Source organism: Amphiprion ocellaris, chromosome 3, assembly GCF_022539595.1.
Source record: "Amphiprion ocellaris isolate individual 3 ecotype Okinawa chromosome 3, ASM2253959v1, whole genome shotgun sequence".
Classification (NCBI taxonomy): domain Eukaryota; kingdom Metazoa; phylum Chordata; class Actinopteri; family Pomacentridae; genus Amphiprion; species Amphiprion ocellaris.
Genome location: NC_072768.1, coordinates 8,472,965 through 8,500,887, shown reverse-complemented (window position 1 = coordinate 8,500,887; position 27,923 = coordinate 8,472,965). Strand labels below are relative to the sequence as shown.

The following is a 27,923-nucleotide window of genomic DNA, read 5'->3' as shown; positions in this document are numbered from 1 at the left end:
TGATCTTTGCATGTGCTCTGCTGTGTTCTGACTGCAATGTTTCACTGTGGCTCACTCTCTACAGAATTTACTAATAAAATACTTCACCGTGTACCTTAACAGAGCATTTTTTAAACAAGCAAAGAAAAGCTCAGTAGCAGATGAACGATACAGTATCTTGAAATACAACGTTGTCCTGCTGTCAGTCTGATCCTGGTCTGTCTTCATCTGCAGGTCTTTCAGTGACAGCTGTTTTCTCAGCAGCCCCCTGTGCTCAGAGCTGGCAGATGTGCAGTGGTACGGACAAGACAAGGCCAAACCTGGAACGCTGGTCTGAGGCCTTCCTGTAGGGCCTAGAAAAGTCCCATTGCCCTCTCCTACTGCCTCCCCACTGTCCCTCACTACTACCCATCAACAACCAACAACCTCATCCTTAAACCCTACAAAAACCCTGCCCTGACCAGACTAGCAGACTGGACATGAGCCTCCCTCCTCCTTAAATGTCCACCACCTCTTTATTATGCCCTGTTTAGCACCGCTCAGCAGGACAGGGACACGCTCACTGGGCTCTGATAAGGGCTGATCTCACAGGACAGACTGAGAAGTGCCACCTCAGCTGTTGAACTGTTGCCCTATAGCACCACAGAGCCCTTTCTTTACTCACTTTCTGCTGCACACAAGCAGCGGGGCAAGCGGAAACGAGCGATGGGAAGAGAGAGCACAGAAGAATATAAAACGTACAACTGAAACTCAACAAAACCGGCCATTCCAGGATCTGTTTCATCTCATCTTTGATCCCCGACATTACTTCCTCTAGTGCACCGCAATCAGAAGATACCTGCTGGATTTGAGCCACCAGTTTAAAAACAGTTTCAAGTCCCAAATGAACGGTGTTGCATTTCATTATTCACATTATTGTTGTCTTTTTTTCTTTATTTCACCTACCGTATTTATAAAAAAACAAAAGAGAAGGTGACAGTTAAAAAAAACTAGATTAACAAACATTTGGATGACAGATTCAACACCTCTCATTTAATCCACAACCAAAGACAGCAGCTGGATTGACTGGTCACACCAGAGTTCCTGGGCAGATGCCACTGCAGAAAAGTGACTGTTGGTCATCTGTATGAGAGTGAATTCACGGGGACACTGTTAGGAAGGTTTCTGGGGACACTATCTCAGATCATGATGAGGACTATAGCAATAACAAACCTTGTACAAGTCAATGCACAGGTTTGAATCAACAGAGTGAATTGAAGCAGGCATTTTGCCACGTTCTCTGCCTTGTGATGGTTGGAGTAAAGGATCATTAGTGCATCATAGGGAGAGTTTGGAGTTGTGGTTATTGGACTTGGCATTAATCTATGCTTTCTTCGGTTACTTCATCATTCACGTTTATTTAATGTATTTGGTCTATGTGAGAGAATTCTGTCTACCACGGTTTATTTGGCCACATGGTGGTTTGTGATCAGTGCTGTAGCCAGAACATGAAAGGGTTTAGGCCAGTCAAGGGTCATCTGGGAGTGTTGTGGCCACATTAAGTCACACTTATGGCAACTTTTTACTATGGTGGCGATTTTTATTTTGTCCCCTAAAAGTAAAAGATGGCTGTTGCTATCTTTTAGTGCTTCTTGCAGTTTGATACTGAGGCTCTCTTCTTCTCCTTTGGTCTTGGCTGTGTACCAGTTCTCGCCATGCTGATCATCTATCAGTCCCTTTATAGCACTGTGTTTTTTCATGTCTGTGTCCATCTCTTGAGCATGACAGGAGCAGCCTGACTGAACTTACTTTTATCAGTTCCAAACATGTTGGTGCTTTTATATTTCTACTGTAATTTAGTACTGAAGCTTTTTCAAGCTGCATACGCCTTCAAGTCCCCCCACAGTCTAAAAAGCCATTCTATAAAACAGCAGCGAGGCCGAGAAGCCAGAAGACCGTCAGCAAACGTTTAATTTGGCATCAAGTGAAATAGGATTTATTAAAATGTACTTTGGTCTGAAAGCACAACCTTAACAGTGTCTTTGAGGGCTGGAACTGCAGTTTTGTGTGTTCTCATATCAAAGTTCAGTGCTCTTTTTTATTAGTATATAAACATTTATGGATTTCTGGTGGACAATAATTAATACTCCACTGTAAGGCAGAAAAGAAGCTATAGCCGCAACAGAGAAAAACTTTTACCCTCTCAAATCGAGAGTATCATGTTCTCACACATCCCGATCAACAATCAAATATTCAGAACAGGGTTAGAAAAGCACACCTGGTTTTGTATGAAGGAATTATAGCTGTTTGTTTTTAGCTGTCCTCAAACCAGTTTTCCTCATCTTCCCTTGATTAATGTTTATTCTGCAAAATAATTCTCAACTTTGGTTCACTGTTGCACAAAAGCGGAAATAATCAGATGTTAATTTTGCTAAAATTATGACAGATTGTGAGTCTCATTCCAACTGGATAAAATGTGCACTGTTCTGTTTGGCATGGGAGGAATGGTACGTATCTTACCCTGTCCTAGATAGTGTTGTGTTTCCCTCATGCATTGCTGTCAGTTGTTGTAGTTTGCCACTTTCTGCACTATTTTACTAAGAAGGTTTAGCCCACTCCCCGCATGGTTGGTTCTTCAAGAGTTATTCATCCACGATTGGTCTAATTTAACAAGTCTTTACCCAAGATTGGAACCAGCGATCTGTGGTTACCATCTACTATAAAACCCATTAATCTAGTGTATTAAAGTTCAATCCTGCGTTTCTCTATGAAAACATTTGCCCACCATTTGCGTGCTAAAGACACAATCCCATGCATGCCCTGCCGATCCGCTGACAAATGAAAACCCCCAAAGACAGCATCCAACTTCCTCATGCAAACATTAGTACGTTTTGCTCCATAGTGTTGACCTGCCCCCAAAAAGTACTATTTTGCCCTTGTTTAATCTCTGATCTCTGAGCCCGTTGTGAAGAAGTGTGACATCCTTTCCCTCTGTAGTTCCAAACAACATTTTCTGTGCTCCATACCAACGTATGAGGTTTTTGTAATACTCCAAGAGAAATGAACTATTTTATCAGTCTTTTCCTGTATGTGCGGAGGAGCGCTGTTAGGTTTTGTCGGGTTTTTAACATTCACATCCATTGTTTTAACAATGTTCCATTTTATATGAACCAGTATTGGTTTTTTTTAAGTTCTGACATTGTAACAACCCTTTCAGGTGCTACAAAATGACCAGTTACTGCTTTGTCACGTAGGATCTAGACATTTCTTCATCATTACCAATAGATTCAATACCAGATGTGCAAAATGAAGCTTATTTTAACAGACAGTTTAATAGTAGAACACTTCCTCTACCAGACAATAGAGCATGTAACTCAATTTTATCAGTTCTGTTCAACTGTAACAATACATTAAAGGTGTTGTAGAAAAAAATGTGGAATTGATAAAAAAAAAAAACAAATTCCACAGTTAATTTATTCTTTTTTCTATTAAGAATTTGTATAGTAACTTTACATTTTTCAAAACTGTGTTGTTGGAAATTGATGATGAATTTTCAAGATGAGAAGCCGTGGTGGTTCTTGAGAGTAAGAAAATAAATTATTGATGAATGTTCTCAAGATAGCGTGTGCTTGTTTTTTCTTTTCCATTGTTTTCATTTAGTCATTCCTAAGTGGCTCATATCAAATCCTTCCCGGCTGTCGGGTTGAAAGGTCACAGCATCAGTGAGGTTTATCAAAGGGAATCCCAACACGTAGCCACCACTTCCTCACACTCACTCTGTTGTCATCACGTCCAGGACTCAGTCACTTCCCTCCACTCTGGCACTCCGAGAGGATTTCCTGTGGAGTTGAGAGGAAGATACACTCCAAACATAAAAGATATTACTCAGCAGACCACAAGATTAAACAGTTTCAATTAAGCCGTTTTTACTTTGAATGCCAGCATGTCTCACGGTTGGCTGCTAACTCAGATCACACTGAAAATTCCCTCTCTGCATAAATGCTGGCAGGATATGCAAGCGTCTGACAGAATAGATTGTAACGTACGCTCCTATTGTGAACGCTAGTACACAGCCTACAAATACCCGCGCACATACAGTAGTTGTGATCCTTTCCGATGGTTCTACCGAATGAATCCAGTGTCAGTTTCAGCGAGGACACCCGGCCTCATCATTCTGCTTTCGTTTGTTCTAGTTCTGTGTCCATTTACGAATTAATCCCATGTTACTCTTTGTACTTGGTGTGTTCCCATAGCAGCTCTCCCAACCAGGCAACAGCTGGAAGCTGTTAGCCAGACATGCCGTGAGAAAGTAGCTGCACTCTGATTTTTTTCACTCATACAAGTCTGTTTGTGCATGTCAGTGTGTGTGAGTCTGTGTGCTTGCTGCAGGAGTGCTGCATGACCTTGCTGTATATTCTTAATGAAATCCTCCATCACTGAAATTCTCAAAAGCACCACACCCTTCGCTGTGTGTGCACGCCATGTACTATACTGTATACTACACATCTGTGAGGGTCGGTTTGAGTTTTCAATGATTAACAACAGGCTGGGTCTGGGATAAAGGTAAAGCTTAGTGTAAGACGTTGACAATCCCAATTAGTTCACTGAAGTGGGAATAAGGATCAGTCAGAGAGCTGAAGAGATCTAAGTGAGCTTTCTGAACAAAAACGTTTATTTAAGACTACAAGTGTTGTAGTATGCATTCAGTATTCAACTGATCAGACAGTGTGTTCTCATTCAACAAGTTAGTGTCCATTGTGTTGGTAGCATTAACATGTGGAAAACAAAATTAAAAAGAAAAAAAAAGACATCCTCTAAATTTGCACAGTAGGACTGAATCTGCTTATCAGAATGGACATTTAAAAAACACACTGGCAATGCTGCCCTCTAGTGTCCCTCACAGAACAACACCTGAGAAAATTAAAATTAGAGAAAAAGATAAAGAGACTTTATTGTCATTGTGCAGAAGTACAACGAAATTTGTCTGGAAAAACACGACAATTAGCAGCAGTGCAAATAAGAATAAAAATAGATAAAAATAATTAACATTTTAACATCAGTTTTAACAAATAATATCTTGTAAATTTTTAAATATATATTTTTAGCAAGAAAAATCTAAATTCATGTGGACTTGGTAGGGTCAATATATAATTGATGGACTTTTGAAGTCCATGGGATATATCTTGCATACATTTTTATTTAAAAAAAATTTAAAATCATGTTTTTATGTTCATTACAATCATGTCTTTACAAATTCCATAATTATTTATTATGGAAACAATCACTTATTAATATAATTTCACTGGATATCACTAATATGTCAACTAAATAACCGTCCGAATTTAATAACAACCACCTTCTAATTAGCTAAACAATAATAAAAAGAGCTCATTCAAAAACTGCTTTGATTGTGTTCTTTTTATTAAGTTGAGATAATCATGACAGATATTTCTTTTGGTCCTATTGGTCCTCTCTATACACCATGATCTGCGTGTGAAGCAGCTTTTACATCTGCTGATGTACTTCTCCATTATTCTGGTGAGTTTCAAGTTTCTGAGAACCCCAAAAGAGAAGTGATACTGAGTCAAAGTACTGAATCAGGTGACTTGATATTTCATCATGTATCTAAACCACTGTTATATCGGGGTTGCACAAAACAGAGCCATCAACAGTACCTTACTTTATACATGGTGTGCAAGCAGATAAATCTAAGAGGAGCTTTTTGCAGAGATTCACAGATTAAATTCCACTTGTTCCAGCAGAGGCGCATTGGTGTCATCAGGATCCTGTCAAGAAACACATCCAGGCCACATCAAATCCAATAATCAGTGATAATCCAGGCTGACTAATGTTCTTTCTCAAAGTGTCTGATTTATTTCACTGGAAATACTCAACAAGTGGCTGCCAACAAAATGTTTCAACATCCATCATCATCTCTCTAAGTCAGCTGACAGAGTTAAAGCATATGTATGTCTGATTCAAACCACATTCATTTGAAGTGGAAATGAGTAAAGTACCAAAGTTAATGATGAAGAATCTCTCTGAGGCTCAGGCTATTCTATACATTCACTTGTATTTACCTGTGAGACGCGGCTGTAGGACTGACTATGGGGAGAACTGTAGCGGTGCAGCCCTCTCAAGGACAGGAACAGTATGTAGGCTGATACCAGGAAACAATGAACAGTGAATGCTATGGAGCTGGCCCTCGCAACGGATGAACCAGTACGCTGGTGACAAGAATTGGATAAGAGAATAAAGAACATTTTTACAGTAGTTTGTGCTTTCTCTTCACATATCTTGAAATAAACAGAAAAGCTTTGTACGATCTTTGTAAACATAAAGATTAAAACATATTTCTAGGACTGCAGTTACCTGCTGGTATGTGTTGATAGCAACAGGATGTGTAGCTCTGATACTGTTTACCAGCAGAGCAGAGAATCCAAACAGTACACTAAAGACGTTCAGACCAATCAGAGCGATGATCTGTTGGGTGTAAATAAAAAAATAGTGCATTAGCAAAAAAAGAAATTATGTAAGAAATGATTAAACAAACTGTTTACCTTCACTTTATTAGCTTTCCTCTGAACCTCCATTGCCAAACACCCAGCAGCCACATACTGTAACAGCACAAAGAGCTTTGATTCAATATTTGTCTCTTTGTCTCTGTGTCAAAAAAACTCAGTGTATATAAGTTGAGCCAGATGTGGACTCACAAATAAACTTGACCACACTGGCATCATCATGGAGACAGAGCAGCTGTAGCTGACACATGCATGAGTGATGGTGCTCAGTATACAAGCTAAGGCACTGAGGACCTGAACCACCTGAGGAGAAACACAGAACATGAAGCAGGTGGAGGGTTTCAATGGTTAAAAAAATTATGTGAAACAAGAGTTTGGACAAGAATCCTACCCCAGAGACCAAAAGTCTAGTGTTAACCACAGTCCCAAACCAGCGATGAATCCTGGCATTGTTTAGCTCCCCATCATTGGCAGTCTGGGTCACTGGGCGGGTCTGGGGTGTCTCCTTAAAAAACACATGGTACAACCCCTCCTGAAACATGTTCTGCGTCATCTGTTGCGGAAGAACAAGCCATTGGAAAACATAACAGATGTTGAATGGTGTCCAACCCATATGTTATTCTGCAAGCAAATTCTAAAACATACACATTTCATTCAGATTTCACATTTAATTTTGATCTGTGACTGCTCACCTTCCCCAGATGTCGTAAAGCTTTAACTGATTCATCCAAAGGCCTTCATAATAACAGAAAAAGGCATCTAACTGAAATGAGAAACAGTTTTTCTCATTCCTGCTGTTACTTCTTTGTGCCGTTCAGTGGATCCAGAGGCTCAAAGTTCACTTGAGTTGGATGATAATGAAAATGGTTAAAGTTCAGACTTGAGGAAGTCACTCAGGGAGATTATTGGCCATGACTAAAGAGCTTATCAGTGGGTAGGCCGGGCTTACTGAAGCATCAGAGGATTGGTTTCATTTTGGAGATGCATTAAAATTATACTTGGCCTCCTAATTCTATTACCCACTTACAGATAACATTGCATTTAATGCACGCTGGTCTTTAATCCCTATATTCACAAAGAAATTTTAGTAATTTAACATCATCTGTGTCTAGTCGGAAAACCCCCAGATGCATTGGTACAACATGTACCATTACAAGATGCAGGATAAGTATATGATCTACTCAGAAATACATATGGTACTTTAAAATAAGAGAGGACCTATGATCAAGCCTTGAAAAACTCCACAGAGGTTTTGATAGGTAGTGAAATATATTTTCTTTCACATGCAAATATATGATTTTTTTTTTTTTACTAAAGCAATCATAGTACTCTATTAATTCTGAAACCATTCTGATGCAATTTCTTCACACACTGAAAGAGATAGTGTCGGAGAATGAGATAACTGTGTCCTTACTGTGTGTTCCTGTAATACGTTTAGTTTACTTAGTTATCTCATAAATAGCAACGAATAACAGCAATCCAAAGCAATTTGAACAATTTATTAATATTCAACCTTTGCCACAGATTTGGGTTATAAACCCATCATTTTCTGGAAAGTTAATATCTGGAAGAACCCACTTTCTTCAGCAGTTTCAAACTACGAGACAGATGTGGAAACTCAGTGATGGGACCAGCTGAAGAACCGTTGTTCTATTTGAATCAGGACTCGAAATTTGTTCAGATTCTTCTTCCTGTCGTGAGGCAACAGGACTAACCACTGCAACATTGCACAAGAACCAAAATTTGAATGATTTCCATTTTTATATATAAAAACAAACTTTATTTTCTTAAGCACAGTTTTAACTAAATTTCAACACAAGTAAAAAAAGAGAAATTCCAACAGAAACACTGATTTCTTAATATGTATTAAAAAATACATTTAAAAATTAAGCCTGAGTTCTTTAGATGAATTTATTAAAATAGTTGCAGTATCTGTCCGTGTACGGATCTGGTAATTGGATTTTCCGTTCTGAAACGGGTATTGAAAAACAAAAAACGAGTGGTTATTTGATTTTCGTTTTAAAATACAAAAATTAAATTTGAAATACAAGGCGTTTTTCCTTTTCATGATCAAAAAGGAAGATACGTTTTTTTTTAAACATGCTTTGATTTTCGTTTTATATTTAGAATAACAAGAAAGTCAAATCAGTCAGAGACAAAAACGAAAAAAGGTCCGTTTTTCCATTTTCTGAGACCGGAAGTGGTCATCAGCAAGTGTGGAGCCAAACAGAGTACGGTGCATAGACTGTACATACATTTTTTTTCGTGAGTCTTCATGGTCAACATGAGAGATCAGGTGGCTGATCTTAAAATAAATCAATATTGATTTTTTTAAATAGAGCGTTAAAGTTTTGCGAAGCCAGGGGGCGGGGCTACTTGATTGACAGTCCGGTCTGGAATGACTGACAGGTTCTATGGAGGAGGAAGCAGAGACTCTGCTCTCCTCGTTTGGATTAATTCTGATATAATAACTGTTGGTTTATTTATCGGTGCAGCAGCAGAACATTTTCCACAGACAGTTTTCCTGCCCGTTGGCTTGTTTTAACCAGTTTTCTACCTTCGGCTGATTCTACCAGCAGACACTGAAAGGACTTTAATAGTTTGGTAAGTAAATGTTTATTTTCGTATCGGTGCCGCTTTTAATGCACTTTTTATGCAGCTTTAGTGTCAGATATAGTGTGTGCCATGCACTCCAGATGTTGGTGGAGTTTGTTTCAGTGTGTGTTGACCAGAGAAGAAAGTTAGCATAGTAAATATTAGCTTTAATGTTAGCGATGTTTACCGACCTAGCAGTTCAGTTGTAGCCTGATTAAAGCTAACGTAGCATCAAGCTAATGTGTTGAGTTTCATGTAAACAGCTGAAGTGTGTTGTGTTCCTGTAATGTGGTTCATTAAGTTCATAAAACTATGGCTGGTTGACATGAATGTAAAGTTCAGGAAACTTAAATGTGACTAAAACAGTAACGTTAATGTTCTAGTTGTCAGTAATCAGCTTTAATTTGACACTAAAACAGACTCTGATAGTTTTAAATGACATCAGTTTCATTAATTTGTTGAAAATTGTCTCATTTGTTGTTGTGATGTTGCTGCTGATTCATTAAAAGCAGATGATCCGTGTTGAAGATACGTTTAGTTCTAGTATCAGAAGTACAAGAAGGAAAATGGAAGTTTAGTTCTGCTACATCAAAGATTTCAGGATTAAAATAAATAAATGAGTCTTTATGCCTCAAACTTTATTTTTACAATAAAGAAATAATGAAATAATCACAGGTAATAAAAATATAAATAGCAGAGAAAACCCGAGAGAATAATTTTCTGAAAAGTCTGTGAAGGAAAAGCAGCTTTTTATCCTGAAAGATCAGAATCAGCTCCAACATCTGCATCTGAAAGCATCAAGTCAACCAGAAAGAAAAGAAAAAAGAAAATGACTTCTTTCTGATCACATCTGTTCCGCTGCTCACAGTCTGCTGCTGCTGCTCACATTCTTCACATTAATTGTCCACTTTTAAAAGTTCAGCAGACAGGTGCTCTGCTTTGGAGTGTGACGATGTCGTCAGTGATGTGGAGAGTGAAGTTTCCGTTTCATCTATAGTGTGCTTTAGGACAGCCGGGTCGAACTTGATGTTTGAAATACTGACCAGCAGCTCAGATTTAACTGTCTGTAGTTCCATTTTGATGGGTGTTAAACTTTCACTCAAAGCCGACAGGAGCTGGGTCTTTAAAATAACCACCATCTCGTTACAGAGTGAAAATGGCAGTTCCTCCTTAAGGTCAGAGATTGCAGCATCTGAGGGCCTCTTCAAAAGAAGACGTAGTTGATGAAGGCGTTCTGGAGCAGGACCAGAAAGACCACGACCAAGCAGCCTTGAGATCTTAGACAGCGTCTCCCTCAGGTGGGTGTCAACGGTGTTCACGGTCAGGTCTGTGGTAATCCCATCAAAAAACAAAACAGAAAAAAATCTAGATTATAAATCAACATGTAACCAAAGCACTCTGTATATAATGTCATAGTATAGGATGTAGTTCAGAAAATGTCAAAGTATAGTATACTTTTCAAGAATAACATAGTATGGCCTGTAGTTCATAGTATAGCATGTCGGCAAAAAAACCCAACTGATTATTACGTGGTTCAAAAAGTGCAAAATGATAGGATGTTGCCTAAAATTGTCATGTATCATATGTGGTTCAAAAAATGTCATAGTGCAGTGTATTGTCAAAATAGTATGTTATTCAAGAAAACATCAGAGTATATGTCGTCTAAAAAATGCCATAGAATAATATTTCATTGCACAAGTAAAAGTATAGTAATTTTTAAAACTGTTCAAATTCTTATATGTTGTTAAAAAACAAAAAAAACTAAAACAAAAAAAACGTCATAGTAATATGTCAATTTAAAAAGCCTATAGTATAGAGTGTCGCCCAACAAACGTCATAGTATGGCCTTTGGTCGAAAAAACGTCATAGTATAGCATGTCGCTCTAAAAATGTCATAGTATAGCATGTCGCTCTAAAAACGTCATAGTACAGCTGTCGCTCTAAAAACGTCATAGTATAGCATGTCACCCAAAAAACGTCATAGTATAGCATGTCGCTCTAAAAACATAGTATATCCTTTGGTCCAAAAAACGTCACAGCATAGTATGTCGTCCAAAAAACATCATGGTATAGCATGTCGCTCTAAAAACATTATAGTATAGCATGTCGCTCTAAAAACGTCATAGTATAGCATGTGGCTCAAAAAACGTCATAGTATAGCATGTCGCTCTAAAAACGTCATAGTATAGCATGTTGCTCTAAAAACGTCATAGTATAGCATGTCACTCTAAAAACGTCATAGTATAGCATGTCACTCTAAAAACGTCATAGTATAGCATGTCGCTCTAAAAATGTCATAGTATAGCCTTTGGTCCAAAAAACGTCATAGTATAGCATGTCGCTCTAAAAATGTCATAGTATAGCATGTCGCTCTAAAAACGTCATAGTACAGCTGTCGCTCTAAAAACGTCATAGTATAGCATGTCACCCAAAAAACGTCATAGTATAGCATGTCGCTCTAAAAACATAGTATATCCTTTGGTCCAAAAAACGTCACAGCATAGTATGTCGTCCAAAAAACATCATGGTATAGCATGTCGCTCTAAAAACATTATAGTATAGCATGTCGCTCTAAAAACATCATAGTATAGCATGTGGCTCAAAAAACGTCATAGTATAGCATGTCGCTCTAAAAACGTCATAGTATAGCATGTCGCTCTAAAAACGTCATAGTATAGCATGTCACTCTAAAAACGTCATAGTATAGCATGTCACTCTAAAAATGTCATAGTATAGCCTTTGGTCCAAAAAACGTCATAGTATAGCATGTCGCTCTAAAAATGTCATAGTATAGCATGTCGCTCTAAAAATGTCATAGTACAGCTGTCGCTCTAAAAACGTCATAGTATAGCATGTCACCCAAAAAACGTCATAGTATAGCATGTCGCTCTAAAAACATAGTATATCCTTTGGTCCAAAAAACGTCACAGCATAGTATGTCGTCCAAAAAACATCATGGTATAGCATGTCGCTCTAAAAACATTATAGTATAGCATGTCGCTCTAAAAACGTCATAGTATAGCATGTCACTCTAAAAACGTCATAGTATAGCATGTCGCTCTAAAAACGTCATAGTATAGCATGTTGCTCTAAAAACGTCATAGTATAGCATGTCACTCTAAAAACGTCATAGTATAGCATGTCACCCAAAAAAGATCATAGTATAGCATGTCGTCCAACAAACGTCATAGTATAACATGTCACTCTAAAAACGTCATAGTATACTATGTCAAAAAATGTCATTTTTCAACATGTTGTGAAAACATGCCATATGATGAAATAATGTAAAGCAGGCTGCGAAAAACACTCCAGAATTTTCTTTAAAAAAAAAAATCATCATGAATTTTGGCGCAAAAAAACACCATAGTATACTATGTCGACAAAAAAATGCCATTTTTCAACATGTTGTAAAAACGTGCCATATGATGAAATAATGTAAAGTAAGCCATGAAAAACACTCCAGAAAGGTTTTCTTTAAAAAACAATCATCATGAATTTTGGCGCAAAAAAACGCCATACTATACTATGTCGACAAAAAAATGCGATTTTTGAACATGTTGTAAAAACGTGCCATATGTTGAAATAATGTAAAGGAGGCTGTGAAAAACACTATGCTAAGGTTTTCTTTTAAAAAAAAAAAAAAATCATGAATTTTGGCGAAAAAAAAGGCCATAGTATAGTATGTCGAAAAATAATGCAATTTTTCAACATGTTGTAAAAACATGCCATATGATGAAATAATGTAAAGGAGGCCGTGAAAAACACTCCAGAAAGGTTTTCTTTAAAAAAAAAAATCATCATGAATTTTGGCGCAAAAAAACACCATAGTATACTATGTCGACAAAAAAATGCCATTTTTCAACATGTTGTAAAAACGTGCCATATGATGAAATAATGTAAAGGAAGCCGTGAAAAACACTCCAGAAAGGTTTTCTTTGAAAAAAAAAAATCATCATGAATTTTGCCGCAAAAAAAACGCCATAGTATACTATGTCGAAAAAAAATGCGATTTTTCAACCTGTTGTAAAAACGTGCCATATGATGAAATAATGTAAAGGAGGCCGTGAAAAACACTCCAGAAAGGTTTTCTTTGAAAACAAATCATGAATTTTGGCGCAAAAAAACGCCATAGTATACTATGTCGACAAAAAAATGCGATTTTTGAACATGTTGTAAAAACGTGCCATATGTTGAAATAATGTAAAGGACGCTGTGAAAAACACTATGCTTGGGTTTTCTTTTTTAAAAAAAAAAAATCATGAATTTTGGCGCAAAAAACGCCATAGTATACTATGTCAAAAAAAAATTTGGTTTTTCAACATGTAAAAACGTGCCACGTCGGAAAAAAATGCGATTTTTCAGCATGTTGTAAAAACGTGCCATATGATGAAATAATGTAAAGGAGGCCGTGAAAAACACTCCAAAAAGGTTTTCTTGAAAGAAAATCATCATGAATTTTGGTGCCAAAAAACGCCATAGTATACTATGTCGAAAAAAAAATGCCATTTTTGAACATTTTGTAAAAAACGTGCCATATGATGAAATAATGTAAAGGAGGCCATGAAAAACACTATGGGAAGCTTTTTAAAAAAAAAAAAAAATCATGAATTTTGGCACAAAAAAAACGCCGTAGTATACTATGTCGAAAAATAATGCAATTTTTCAACATGTTGTAAAAACATGCCATATGATGAAATAATGTAAAGGAGGCCGTGAAAAACACTCCAGAAAGGTTTTCTTTGAAACAAAAACATCATGAATTTTGGAGCAAAAAAAGGCCATAGTATAGTATGTGGTCAAAAATGGCCAAAAAACATCATAATTTAGTATGTCGTCAAAAGTGTCACAAAAACGTCATAGTTTAGTATGTGGTCAAAAATGGTGAAAAAACATGTATGACATGCCATATTTTCTAAAAAAAAAAAAAAATAAAATGTCATAATACAGTTTGGAGTTGTCTGTGAAAAAAAGTCATAACGTCATAAAATTGTTGTCTTAACTTATGTTATAGAAATATCAAAGTGTAATACATGCGTAAAATGATCATAATATGGCCTGTCAAAAACCGACATAGTAATGTATTTTATGTCAGCATGTAGTGTTGCTCAAAAAAGCATGTCACTCTAAAAACGTCATAGTATAGCATGTCGCTCTAAAAACGTCATACTATAGCATGTCGCTCTAAAAACGTCATAGTTTAGCCTTTGGTCCACAAAGCGTTGTTTTGTTCCGGCTGTCTGAAGTAGGTGAGGAGCAACACAAAAACAGTCCAAACGCTGGTTTCCAGAGGGTTAGACGAGTATTTATTTGAAAGAGGAAGTTTACAACAACACAACATGTGAGGGGGTTAAAAGCAAATGGGTGTTAGTAAAATAAAAATAAATAAACAGAACTAAAAGTGAACTTCATGTTGACATTGATGGGCATTCCAACCAGGAACAAAGTAAAAGATAATCAATACGAAAAAAAACCTCTTCCTGTTCACCTCTTCAAGCCCAAAAACACACCGCAGTAGCACCCTAAACTAAAACTACCAATGGGTTCCCTGTTTTCCTTTCTGAACAATTCAAAGGTCCCTCTCTATCTCCCCACACATCCACCAACCACTGGAACACATCTCCAAAGTTCTGCCGGGCCAGCTCAGCTTCCCCTCAGAAGAAGTGCTGCCACCTGCCAGATGAAGGAGCCTTTTGAGAGGCAGCTGGCATCGTGATTGGACTGTACTTTGGTCTGTTCCAATCCAGCTTCAGCTCCAGAGACGGCAGGCGGGACGAGTCAACGGAGGCCGGGTGGACGAAGGCATGCAGCTGAGTACAATCCAGAAAACAACAGAGGAGGAGTGCAGTGGCCCAGGGCCAGAACAAGCAGAGTAGCATCGTATGTCTCTTAGAAAACATCATAGTATAGCCTTTGGTATGAAAAAACGCCATCATATACATCGTATATTGTACAAATAACAAGTCAAAGGAAAGAGACATACATTGTAGAATTGTAGTAATTGTGGGCTGACTGATTTACTGATTATCAGTATTTTATTTTTTACTGATTTACGGTAATAAATACATTTAAAAATGGCGCTACTTTGGCTCTGAACCTTAATCTACCTGTGGTCACTCTGTCTTCTGGAGTGATTTGATTGGTTATACGTCACGAATAAAACTCCTTTAACTTAACATCTGTAAACAAAACAAAAACGTATCAACAAAGTTTCCTGTTAGAGTTTGTGTTCTTCTAAGTTTAACTCCAAGATTTTAAATACTTTCATTTACTGCAAATGAATATCTACTCCAAATGTCTCACTAATAATCATTATCAGCCTTAAAAACCCACAAAACACCCCTCTATACTCGACCACACTTAGTACAGTCCGGTTCCCCCTTCTATAAATCTGCTTGGAATCGTCCACTTCCTGTTTGTCAAAGTGGCCTTCTACCTGGACAGGTTTTGTTGGAGCTCATGCAACAAACATTTTGGGTAACTGCACTTTAATATGGATGGATGACACTGAATTAGAGTCTGTTTTAATGAGACTGAGTTAAGATGTGTAGCTCTGTCATTAAATAGGAAATTATTTCTCAGAATTCACAGAGAAAAGTCTGAAATGTTTGCTAGGTTAGCGTCCCACATGTTCTTTGGCTCAGCTAAAGCTAACTCTCTCCAACTTCTGGATCTCTTGAGTTGCTTGTTGTTAAAATATCTTGCTAGAGGTGCTGAAGCTCAGAAAGTCTGAGATGTTTGTTCAAAATAAGCTCATTCTCAAGTCTTATCTGAACTGTCCTCTTTTGTTTGAACTTTCCCTAAACTTAGGAGTTAATGACAGAGCAGCACCCAGACTCAGTCTCATTTATGTAGAGATTAAACTTCAGTGTCATTGATGTTAAAGTGCAGTTTTTCAAATGTTTGTTGCACATGCTCCCGACCAAACCAGTCCAGGTGGAAGACGATGTGAAGAGAAAGCTCCAGAGGATGAATATCACACATTTACATTGGAAATAAATGTCCTTTAATTAGACATTGTCATGCAAAGTTGGATTTCCCTTTAATGATGTTCAAATCTTTGAGTGTTTTGTTGATGTTGGTTTCTAAATGTTTTTTGACACTTGGCCCCAAAGATTAAAACCTTCTACGGCTCACAAGCTGCAACAATTCACACATTATCAACTATCTTTCTGACTAAACTGAGGTAAAAAGTGAAAAACTGCCTGATTCCTGCATCATGAATGTAAATCTTTTTGGGTTTTATGAGAGTAAACTGAATATATTTGGGTTTGACATTTTATAAACCAAAACAAGAAATGAATTACTGGAGAAAACAATCAACAGATTAATGGACAAAGAAAATGTGTTTTCCAACATATATGGCTGAATTACTCCAACATTACAAGATACATACAATTTTAATTCAATTTTATTTATATAACGCCAATTACAGGTCAAATTGTCTCAAGACGCTATATTTTTTTTGTCATATTTAAAACATGAGAAAGTAAGAAATTTAAACCTCTTGACTAATCCAATTTATTATTTGGTTTTTAAGAGACTAATCGACAATTAAAATAAGTTTCTCCACTAAAACTAATAAACATGAGGTCAAATAGAAGGAACAGTTTTAAATACTGCAGTCCCACGATGACAAGAATAAAGTTTGTCAACAAAAAGTAAATCTGCTGGTGGATTCCATTAAAGTCCTAATAAATGATAATAAAGTGTGATACTAAAGGTTTGTGGTGCTAAAAATCTCAAAGTAAAGATATCAAGTTGAACATCTGGATGGAGGTTGATAAAAGTTGACCTCCCTTCATTTCTCTGGAGCGACTCCATGGATTTTATGGATGGTGGTTAAAGACCTGCTCTTCTAGTCGTCGTCCTTCTAGTCGCTGTAAAAAGTCAGTCCATCCTGACCGACTTCAACACCTCTTCATGACAGCTTGTTCTGCCTCCGACCTCCTGGAAACTCCAGAAACTCGGGAAAACCCGTGGAGACTCGAAGAACTCGTGGAGACTCGAAGAACTCGTCGGGTGGGGGAAGGTGTGGTGGGTGGTGGGGGAAGGTGGGGGAGTAGAGGGGGGAGGCCACCACCCACCTCCCCGCCTACTCTCCGCCCTGACTCCACCCAGACTCCGCCTTGGCTCTGCCCATGTGGTCACTTCAGGAACTACGATGCCAAAGGGACGACGAAATTATTTCTTTGTATCTGATCTGTAGCTCAGTGAGTTAAGGATTTGCCTATGGAGCTGCAGGTCGCTGGTTCAAGACCAGACACTTCTTAAATTTTCTCAAAATCCTGACAAAGACAAAGAAAGAAAAGTGCCAGCGGCGGGTCTTGAACCTGCGACCTTCCACTTGGTAGTCCTCTTCTTATCCCCCTGAGCTACTCGCTCAGATACTAAATCTTCGTTTTTTTGCGCATTTATCATCTATTTTTTGTCATTTTGCGTTTTTTTTTTAACTCGAGTCTCGACTCGACCGTTTTTCTCAGGAGGTTGGACTTCAGCCTTTGTGCTGGTGGGTTGAACCCTCAGTTCCAAGACTTTCAAAGCCTCCACACCTCCCAAGTCCTCAGGACTTGAACCTTCAGACAGTCTGAGGGCTGAAATTTTCTAAGTCCCACAGTAGTTCTCTGTTAGATTTAACTTTCAGACAGTCCAAGGACTGATATCCTCTAGGTTCCTGAGTAGTTCTCTGTTAGTTTGAACCTTTTCACAGTCTGAGGACTGAAATCTTAGAAGTTCTTGAGTAGTTCTCTGTGAGTTTGAGCTTTTAGACAGTCTAAGGGCTGAAAACCTAGAAGTTCTTGAGTAGTTCTGTGTTAGTTTGAACCTTTCGACAGTCTGAGGACTGAAATTTTAAAAGTTTCTCAGTACTTCTCTGTTAGTTTGAACTTTCTGGTTAACAGAAGCCTTAAAACTTGTGACCATGAGTCTTGATTTCACATTTAGACCATCCATCTGAGTTCTTCTCAGACCTTCACCTGTGGGTTTTTTAGAAATCCTCAACAAACTTTGATTCTCTTCACTGAACAGTAAAGTTTGTGGAGATCAGAAGGTAACATTAGTTTGATCAATGCCTTCAACTACTAGTAGACTTTATCTGGAAAGCAGTTTTCTGAAATGAGTTCTTAGTAAATCTATCCACAATCAAACCAAGAACATAGAAAGAGGAAATGTTTGAAGAAACAACTTGATGTTTTCATTTCAGACTAGAAAACGCTTTAAGATCTTTATCTGTTTTTGCTCTTTTTGATCGTTTTATTGTCTCTTCTGTTTAATTTGATCTTCTAAAGTTTAACTGGTGTCTTTTCAAATGTTTTGTCTTTAGTTTGATTCTTCTTAAATGTTTAGTTTTGCTCTTTTCTCACCTTTTATTCTTTTCTAATGTCTGATTTGATTTCAAAATGTTTTGTCTTTTTAATGTTTAATTGTTGTTTTTTCAAATGTTTTATCGGTATGTTTGAAAAATTTCCTTTTCTTTTCCAATGTTTAAGTTTTTCGATTAAATATTTGTTAAGGTTTTTCTTTTTGAATGTTTTACCACCTTTTAATGTTTAATTTTCTTTTTAAATGCTTCATTGTATTTTCTGTTTAATTCCTATTTAAATTTTTATTGTCTTTGATTGAATTTTCTAATTAAACATTTAAATTTTTTAATTAAATGTTTTGTCTTTTTAAAGGTTTAATAATCTGTTTAAATGTTTTGTATTTTTTAAAATGTTTAATATTCTTCGTGTTTAATTTTATGTTTTAAATGTTTAATTATCTAAAATATTTCATCTTTAAAGTTTAATATTTATTTAAAAATTTTGTTTAATTCCATAATTACATGTTTTGTATCTTCTGTTTAATTATCTAATTATTTTGTCTGTTTAATATAATTTAAATTTAATGTTTAATTTTCTTTTTAAAGGTTTTACTGTATTAAATGTTTTTTCCTTTGATTTAATTGCTTTTTTAATGTAGTTTATTTCTTTAATGTTTTTTTCTGTCAAGATTTTAACCCCAACCTTAAAAATGAAACAAACCCTTAAATCACAATGAAAATACTTCTGTTGTCACAATCATGAGTTAGTCAATTATTCAGTTTATCAATTCAGCTTTATTTGTTTAGCACCTTTCACACAGATGACAAAACTAAACAAGCAAAGAGAAAAAAAGCTATGCAAAAACTATGATTAAAACTCAATAACATATTTTTTAAAAAAAGATTTAACATCCTAATAAGATATGTTGTGTCCAGGGGATGGAGGGAGTTTATTGAAGTCTTCTTGGGCTCACATGGGAAATCATTTAAAATATAAACTTGATATTCAGTCTAAGGAAACTGCAGAGCGACAGAAGAACCAACAATATCTCCTGTTTTCTCCTTTAATGAGTCGACTCTTCTTGTGCTTTCAGACCAAAGAACTACAGACTCTTCACAACCTGCTCAAACTCTTGGTACAGGACCTCACCACACGGGTCAAGAAGGTTTCTGTCTCATTTCTACTCTGAAGCTCACCTTCTCCTGCTCAAACTGCTGACAAATGTTTCTGCTGCTCTAAAGTCTGGTCTCCAGAACTTCCTAAAAACTCTCAAAGTCTCTTCTGCTGCACGTTGCTTTGTAGAACTGTTGCAGAAAACCTCACTAAACCACATGGAGGGGCCTCAAGATAGTCGTCCAAATGAAACCATACAAAAACCAAACTAGTACAACCCAAACGCTAAAGTCTCCTGCAGCCTACCAGAGAACCTCTGAGAACAGAGAATCAGGACAGGAACTCTTACCTTCTGGACAACCAACGTTGCTTCACAAACAAGAATACAGAATGTGTCTGACCAAAAACCTCTAAAGACTCACTACAGCCAAGATAAAGACACAACTCAGCTGCACCAAATCCACTAATCACTGCACACATTAGCACCATGTGCTAACTGTGGCTAAAGAACCTCATTTACCAAGACAACTATCCAGTACAAAGCCCTAAAACACACCAAGAAACACATTAAAGATGATTTTACTGCTGGAAGCTGCAAGCCAACGCCTAAAGTACAAACTAAAGCAATGGAGCCAAACCCAGTTCATTGGTGAAGAGAAACAGAGGAAATGTTTGTCTGCAGCTAAATAAAGCAGGAAGACACTGAGCTGCTCAGGTGTTCCTGATAACACCAAGCAGCCACCTGGACAGCCAATAGGAACACAGCTTACTGGAAGTCCAGAGGGCTGGCTTAGTGAAGGAAATTTAGTTTAAAGTTGAAGCAAAAAGTTAACAAAGAAAGTTGAAAACCACCTTCTGATACCTGAAATCTCTGAGTTTTCACACAAAGAACGCCTGAACATATCAAACTGGTTCCATAGTAGAACCATCATTGTAAAAACGTCATAGTATGGTGTGTTGCTCAAAAAACATTATGACCCGGCTGTCTAGGGTCACCGAGGAGCAACACAAAAACAGGACAAACGCTGGTTTCCAGGGGGTTAGGAGGCTATTTATTTGAAAGAGTAAGTTTACAACAACACAACATGTGAGCAAAAAAATCACAAAGTCTGTCTTTAGTTCAGCTGAAAATATTAGTTTTTGTCTTTTTTTATTGACCAAACTTTTCAGGAAGTAGATGAAGAATAATTAAAGCTCTCATGTATAAGTCCAACTTATTTTGGATCCTTGTGGAGAGTTTAATCTTAGAGTTTGTAAAGCTGTTGAGTTTTTAGAATCACATGGATTGTTTTGACATTTAATAACCGAGTCCTGAAATAAAATTACAGTTGTGGATTTCTGTCATTTAGTCTGGACTAAACAAATAACAGCAGCATAAATCTCAAACATCATTATGAGGAGTCTGGATTGAGGTTTCTCACTTTTCAATGTTGACCTAAAAGGTTGGTTTCAGGAAGTATTCCACCTACAAGGTCCTCAAACATCCACCTTAAAGGAACATTCCACCAAAAATTCTTGGACATGCACCTAAAATGTTGGTTTAACCGAGTATTCCATCCAAAATCCTCAAAGAGACCTGAGGGGCTGGTTAAAAGGAATATTCCACCTAAAACCTCAAATATAGACCTGAAAGGGTGGTTCAGAAAAAATCCTTCAATGTAGACCAAAAAAGTTAGTATGGAGGAATATTCCACCTGAAATGTTGACCTGAGAAGTTGGTTTGGAAGAATATACCATCCTAAACATCCTTAAATGTAGACTAAAAGACGGTTTGGAAGAAAATTCCACCTAAAATCCTCCAATGTAGACCTAAAAGGTGAGTTTAATGGTATATTCCACCTAAAATTCACTACTGTAGACCTTGGAGGTTGGTCTGATGGTATATTCCACCCAACTTTCTTGAACGTAAACTTAAAAAGTTCGTTCAAAGGAATATTCCACCTAAAATCCTTCAATGTAGACCAAAAAAATCTTGGTGTAAAGGAGTATTCCACCTTAAATGTAGACCTAAAGGATGGTTTGGAGTAATATTCTACTCTAAAATCTTCCAGTGTAGACCTAAAAGGTTTATCTGATGGTATATTCTACCCAACATCCTGGAACATTTACCTAAAAGGTTGGTTTAATTGTATATTCCCAGAAGAACCCTTGAACATCGGGCTTAATGGTATATTCCACCCAAAATACTTGTACATATTCCAAGAAGTCAGTGTAAAGGAAATGTAGACCTAAAAGGATTGTTTAAAGGAATATTTAAACTATTATTTTCATTATTTAATAATCTGTTATCAGTCAGAACCCTGGGAAACTTATTTTCATCAGTTTTTTAGTGGAAGTCACAAATAAAGGAGCTCTTGGTTTTTCCCAGCGTTACTGAGTCAAAAGCTGCTGTTTCAACACAGACACGTTCACATGCATCCACAAACCTCTCAGCACTCAAACACCCACAGACAGGCGGCCGGCTGGACCGAGGCTCGGCGGCGTCCTCAGACCCACGAGTCGGGGAGTCGGTGAACTTGTTGGTCCGGTTTGAAGGCCTCCGTGTGGTCCAGTAGAAGTCCACGTAGTCGGTGTTGGCTTTGAACCGCAGCGACTGGCCGCCATCAGGTGGACCGGCTCGTCCTCGTAGGGCTCCTCCTGTAGCCTTCAGGGGACCACAGGAACATTCAGTAGCTGTTGGAGTTCTTCCTGTCAGGCTCGTGGTAGAACGGCTCTGAAGAATCTTGTACTTGTCTTATCTGGAACAATCTAACAGCCTAAACTGTTAACAGCGGTGTAAAGAAGCAAACACACAGGCATAGATTAGGACTCAAACTAGATTTATTTTAGAAAACAAATCAGCTTAGAGGCATTTGTTCACACATGTGGCTGAATAGGAGGCCGTCCAATCAGATTTGAGGTCTTCACTCTGTAGGTTGTTTGTTTGGTGAGACTCTTGGACCTTCATCAGCTGACATGGATGTTTGATGGTCTTCTTCTCTAGTGCCAGATGATTCATCCATGAATTCAGCAGCTACAGACTGAAATGAAGCTCATGCTGCCGTTATTGAATTCCTGTTCCAGATCAAATGTTCAGAGCTCACCTTGAATGCAGCCGTCTGCTGTCTGATAGTTTTTCTCATTGTAGTCTTCAATAAAGTCTTTTTCCTCATGTCAGGATGTGGTGAGACTCTTTCTCAGTCTCTGCAGACGTCCCTCATTGTGCATCTCCAGAGAAGAAACAGAAAAACTGATCACTGCTTCAGCATCAAACGCTCTCCAGCATTGAGAGTGTTTTAGGAATTCATTCATTGTGTTGTGAACTTTGAAGGAGCAGAAACTTTACAGCTGCCAAAGATATGAGCTCCAATTCTGGATGTTTGAGGAAATGAAGTTCATCAAATGAAAACTTGATTATTGCTGATAACTCTCATTAAATTACTGAAGAAATCCAACATAAAAACCTGTAAACTCTCAGGCAGCTTTTGTTAAAGTTTGTCTATAATTCTATCATCATGTTCTGGAACCAGGACTCTGCAGAAGTTCCTTCAAACAGATACTTGTGTGTTTCTATTTAAGGCCTCAGGTCTGAACGTACAGCAGAGGATTAAAGGAGTGATTTTAATATTTAAATCAGTCCAGTAAATGTTTGGAGTAAAAATGATAAAAATTTTGATTTAGATAGATTTGTGTCAATATTGTAGAGTCTCACTTAAATATATCCAAATGAGTTCAGTGTATTTACATTTTATAGAATATTTGATTTCTTAATGTCAATACTGTAGGGTCTGACCCTAAATATTATAATAATGATGTACATTTAAATAATAAATAATATTGTAGTGCAGAGTCATAAACTTTAATCAGCTAAACTTACATAATAAATATCACTGCACAATCTTAACCTGGACATTCATATTATTGAGGTAAATTTACATAAATCATGATATTCCAGAGTCTTAACTGGAATATTTCTAACATTAATCTTTTTGTATTGTGCTGATAAACAACAATAACCCAACTTTCAGATAATATTTATTGTCTGTGATTGTGAGACTAAATTCCTCCACATTCTGGAACTGGACTGCATTTCCCAAAATGGAAACATGGACAGAATTTAACACTCATGTATCCATGGCAACGCTAACGTTTCTGCTTCTTACCAAAGTTCACAACACAAGTAAAGATTTTAATGTAAAACTTCAGGGATGACTGCTAACCATAAGTATTCTGATCAATACTTCATGATCAATATCAGGACAGATGTTACAACTCCAGCTGTTGCATTAGACTGCAGTTATTCACAGAGGAATTAAAACATCACATTCCTCATAAAAACTAGATGGGACTTTTATTAAATAAAGTGTTGGTGAATAAACAGTGTAAAAAGTGCAAAGCAGCTCCATTAAATCAGGAGATGTGAGACTTCCACAGCATGGATCACCATCTGCTGTGTTGATTCATAGCTGAATGTCAGAATGAACTGAGATAGAAAAGCTGCTTTGAGCTGCAACATTACGGTCTGACAATCCAACACCATCACAGTTTTCATCTGGTTGTTTTGCTTCAACATGCTGTGAAGTTCAGTTTTTACCTGAATCAATACAGAGATTCTATTTCAACCAAGACTGGAATAAAAATTAGAATGTTATGAGGTTATTAATGCAACTAAATCCTTTCAGATGGAAGGATTTACTTCTAAGTTCTAATTCAAGTTTCAGTTGGAGCACATTGCATTCACAAAGAAAAACAGCGAAACCTTCATAGCAACATTTAATAAACCTAAAGCTTCCCTGTTGGCACATTGGTGGAGTTTGTTACTGAGCATCTGAACCTTAAATCCAGTGAGACGACCATCTTCAGTCGAGGCCAGTCAGAGAACTTCAAGACCTTCCATCAGCTGGACCAGATGTGGCATCATCTCCCTCTGAACATCTGGATGACAGGAGAAAAGACAGAAATCAAACACAGATCACAGAAATACAATTTATTCACTTTCATCATTTTATAAAAGAACTTTATTGCAACTTGACAATATCAGTAATGACAGTAAATGTTTTTATCTCGTGTTGAAGCTAAATTTAAAGTCAATTTTAATGACAGTTTATCCTGAGAGGAGTGAGAATGGAACTTTTCTTTCCTTTTTAGAATATTCCCTCAAAATATTCTGTTTATTATTGGCTTTAGAAGCATTTTTCTTTACTTATTTATTTTTAGATAACTCAGACTGATACACTGCTGGTTTGCAGATAATTTCATGTACAATGACAATAAAGATCTTCTATTATAACATATTTTGCTAAAACAAGGACTGCAAACCTTGTCAACCATCTCTCAGGCTGCAAAATTCCAACTGTGACCAAGAATTATCTGATGTACTTATTATTGTAATCTTTACTGAACCAGCCCTGGAATTAATAAAAATCTGTATATGGATATGATTTTCTCTGATGGGAAAACTATGGAAGCTGTAGTAATTATTAACTATCCTTTGAAGGGAAAGATTAGGTCTTCTTCAGGTGGATAAAAAAATGCTCTCCCTTAAAAAAAAAAAAAAAACTGCATACAATAAAGTAAATCTCTTCTGCACTGCACACATACTACACTTTTGTATAACTCTGGATGTCAGAGTAAAGGCAGACAGATCCACTGATCAGCCACAACATTCTGACCACTGACAGCTGAAGAGAACAACATCCATCATCTTGTTCTAATGCAACATTCTGCTGGGAAACCTTGACGTTCATGTGGATGTTTGACATGTACCACCACCTGAACACTGCAGGACAAACAGCCCCCTAGTCTCCATGGCAACAGCAGTCCTTGATGCCAGCTGCCACCCTCAGCAGGACAAACTAAAAACAGCTCAGGAGTGGTCTGAGGAACACGACAGAGCTAAGCTGTTCACCTGGGTTCCACACTCCCCACATCCAGATCTGACTGAGCATCTGTGGGATGGTCCAGGATCAGCCTGGTCTAGGTAGGACCCACCCTGCAACCCACAGGATCCACAGAATCCACAGGACATCCCCAGAGGTTCTGATGAACCACTGGGTCAGAGGAGTTTTAGTAGCATAAAGGGACCAACACAGAATTAGTCAGGTGGTCATAATGTTATACTGTTATATTGTCATGCTGATTATATGATCAGTAAATGTTACCATCAATTATAACGTCCACATTGATCAGGGAAAAAAAACAAAAACTATCAGTTCATTCAGAAACTGTGGGGTTAAACCTAAAAACACAGACCTCAACAGCAGTTTGTTTCAAAGCAGAACACCAGCTGGTTTTCACTAAAGAAGCTTTAAGTGCAACAATTAAACGACAGTTTTGTTCTCATTAAGTTCACAGAGTCAGCCAAAATAATGTACACACATCAGGAAAAGAAAAACTTTATAAATATTTCATTTGTATAAGTACTTCTATACATATAGATACCTCTTTCTAAGTTTGATCAAATCATGACAACTCTGTGTCCTGTTGTACGATGTTTTCCCAACAGATGGCGCTACCCTCATGAATGGAGCATCAACAAGTGACGTCTACAACACAACAGAAATGTCTGGAAGCCAGTGGCCACCACTTTGAGCACCTCTTGTAATTGTAGAGGCCAACGATAACTTTATTAATCTCGTGATGTCTGAATAAATTTGGTATTGAAATATTTATGCAAGTTTTTCTTTTCCTGATGTGTGTAAACATTATTTTGGCTGACTCTGTATAATGGGTTTCTGACAGGTCACCAGGCAACATCTTTTTATAATAATGACAAACATACCTGCATTCTACAGGAGTGATTTTCCTCATGTGCAGGTAAAGATGTGTGAGGAGCTTAGAGATGACAGGAGCAGGAGTCATCCTCACTAATTCAGCTTCCACCTAGAAACAGAAAGACCACAAACAAACACACTGATATACTCTCAAACGTTCAACCTCACAGCCTCAAAATATCTGTTTAGGAAGTGTTGTGTTTCTAAATTCTGCTGAAAGCATTGACAGACATTCTCTTACAAGGTTGTGTAAAAAGCAGCCTGTCCTCTGAGCTATTGAGAAATCTTCTTGAACAAAGTTTCTACGTGTAAATCGGCTCAACAAAAACTAAAGCCTCAGTCACAGATAACAGGTATCACAAATTATAAACAACTTTCTTTATTAACTCAGACTTTCTGCTTCAACCTCACATAGAAAGTGGAGTTTAACTCATCAGGTGACTGAAAATGAACGGCTTGTGCAGTTGTAGATCCAAAAGTAGGATGTTTCAACTCATGTTTTACTACAAATACATGCAGTAATAAATAAATGCAATGGCTGGTTGTTAGTTTATTCACTATTAATGTCATTTTATATACTGGATTGAACTTGAGCAGTGGAAGAGAGAAGGAATTTAATGAAATTATGGAGATTCGGAGAGGTAATGTTGCGCAATGTTAAGTTAAGCGTGGTTTAATTCAAACCAGCTGAATGCTAAACTTCAGTGCAGCTGAACGGGTTTCAGTTAACCTTAAAGTAAAATAACTTTTTTCAAAGCTAAAATACACAGCAGAGATATACAGGTTGAGAAGGTCATTCTAATAATGAGGACAGCTGCGGCAGCAACTAACAGGTGTTCAGCGGTAAGTTAGCCACCTGTGTTGATTAGCCCGCTAGCTAACTTAGCCGCTTAGCTAGCTAACGCGTCCGGACCAACTGCTCAAACACGATAAAACACAACTCTTCACAAGTCGCTGACTGTGAAGACTCCCAGACTGTGGAGTGGGATGGATGACCTGGGGGCATCTGATGACCCAGAGGACATGGAGGAACATGAGGATGATGATTCTGAGGATGATGATGACTGAGGATGACGACACCTTTTCACCTTTAGAACCAAACAACGCTACTGGTTAGAAGTATTTATCTTCTTACCGTGTTTTACTCCAAAAACAAGATCAACAGCAGCCAGAGGTGCTACCAGATGTGCCGACCATAGATACACATACACTAGATACGCTAGCGCGCTGTCTTCTATGTTATCTATGGTCTGACCAATCACTGCTCTCTGACTCGCAGTCAGTCTGACCAATCACTGCCATCTGGCTCCGCCCTCTGAGAATCTTGTTGTCGTTTGGCTTCACACTTGCTGATGACCACTTCCGGTCTCAGAAAATGAAAAAAATGACCTTTTTTCGTTTGTCTCGTTTCTATTATTTTTTTGTTATTCAAAACATAAAATGAAAATCAAAGCATTTTTAAAATTTCGTATATCCCTTTTTGATCATGAAAAGGAAAACGCCTTGTATTTAAATTTAAATTTTTGTATTTTTAAATGAAGATCAAATAACTACTCGTTTTTTGTTTTTCAATACCCGTTTCAGAACGGAATATCCAATTGCCAGATGAATACACGGACCGGGGTCGGGGGTTTGGTATCCAGCAAAGTTTTAATATTTGTTTCCAGGCATTTTTTTTAGCACTC

At 37.4% G+C, this 27,923-nt stretch overlaps 2 protein-coding genes and 2 long non-coding RNA genes across 17 annotated transcripts in view; 2 read left to right on the top strand and 2 right to left on the bottom strand.

Annotated features, from left to right (window-relative positions):
* frmd4a (FERM domain containing 4A) overlaps positions 1–3,579 on the top strand; it is a 103,607-nt gene extending 100,028 nt beyond the window's left edge. For all 11 annotated transcript variants that reach the window (XM_023264733.3, XM_023264734.3, XM_035945695.2 and 8 more), the window contains one exon: positions 214–3,579. In XM_023264733.3, the coding sequence (XP_023120501.1) occupies positions 214–316 (103 nt within the window). In that variant the 3' untranslated portion in view covers positions 317–3,579. The remainder of the gene's footprint in view (positions 1–213) is intronic.
* Positions 3,385–7,309, bottom strand: si:dkey-30c15.13 (uncharacterized protein LOC558731 homolog). Of its 3 annotated transcripts, none has more exons than XR_004846907.2 (8): positions 7,172–7,309; positions 6,871–7,032; positions 6,672–6,782; positions 6,519–6,575; positions 6,331–6,441; positions 6,039–6,185; positions 5,639–5,744; positions 3,385–3,797 (listed from the first exon to the last, which is right to left on the bottom strand). XR_004846907.2 is itself a non-coding variant. In XM_023264768.3 (7 exons), the coding sequence occupies exons 2-7, from the start codon at positions 7,030–7,032 to the stop codon at positions 5,691–5,693; spliced, it is 642 nt and encodes a 213-aa protein (XP_023120536.2). In that variant the 5' UTR covers positions 7,172–7,309; the 3' UTR covers positions 4,608–5,690. The 3 variants fall into 3 exon arrangements, 1 of the variants encoding a protein (XP_023120536.2); XR_002745830.3 differs by lacking the exon at positions 3,385–3,797 and adding an exon at positions 4,608–5,511; XM_023264768.3 differs by lacking the exon at positions 3,385–3,797 and having other exon boundaries at positions 4,608–5,744.
* Positions 7,310–8,900: 1,591 nt separating this feature from the next.
* LOC129347855 (uncharacterized) lies at positions 8,901–15,149 on the top strand. Its single transcript, XR_008600144.1, has 3 exons — positions 8,901–9,083; positions 10,224–10,372; positions 14,647–15,149. It is a non-coding gene; the product is annotated as an uncharacterized LOC129347855 (long non-coding RNA).
* Positions 15,150–22,288: 7,139 nt separating this feature from the next.
* LOC129347853 (uncharacterized) lies at positions 22,289–27,511 on the bottom strand. Of its 2 annotated transcripts, XR_008600142.1 has the most exons (4): positions 27,374–27,511; positions 26,247–26,347; positions 25,374–25,515; positions 22,289–24,400 (listed from the first exon to the last, which is right to left on the bottom strand). It is a non-coding gene; the product is annotated as an uncharacterized LOC129347853 (long non-coding RNA). The 2 variants fall into 2 exon arrangements; XR_008600141.1 differs by lacking the exon at positions 25,374–25,515.
* Between the last annotated feature and the right edge of the window lie 412 nt (positions 27,512–27,923).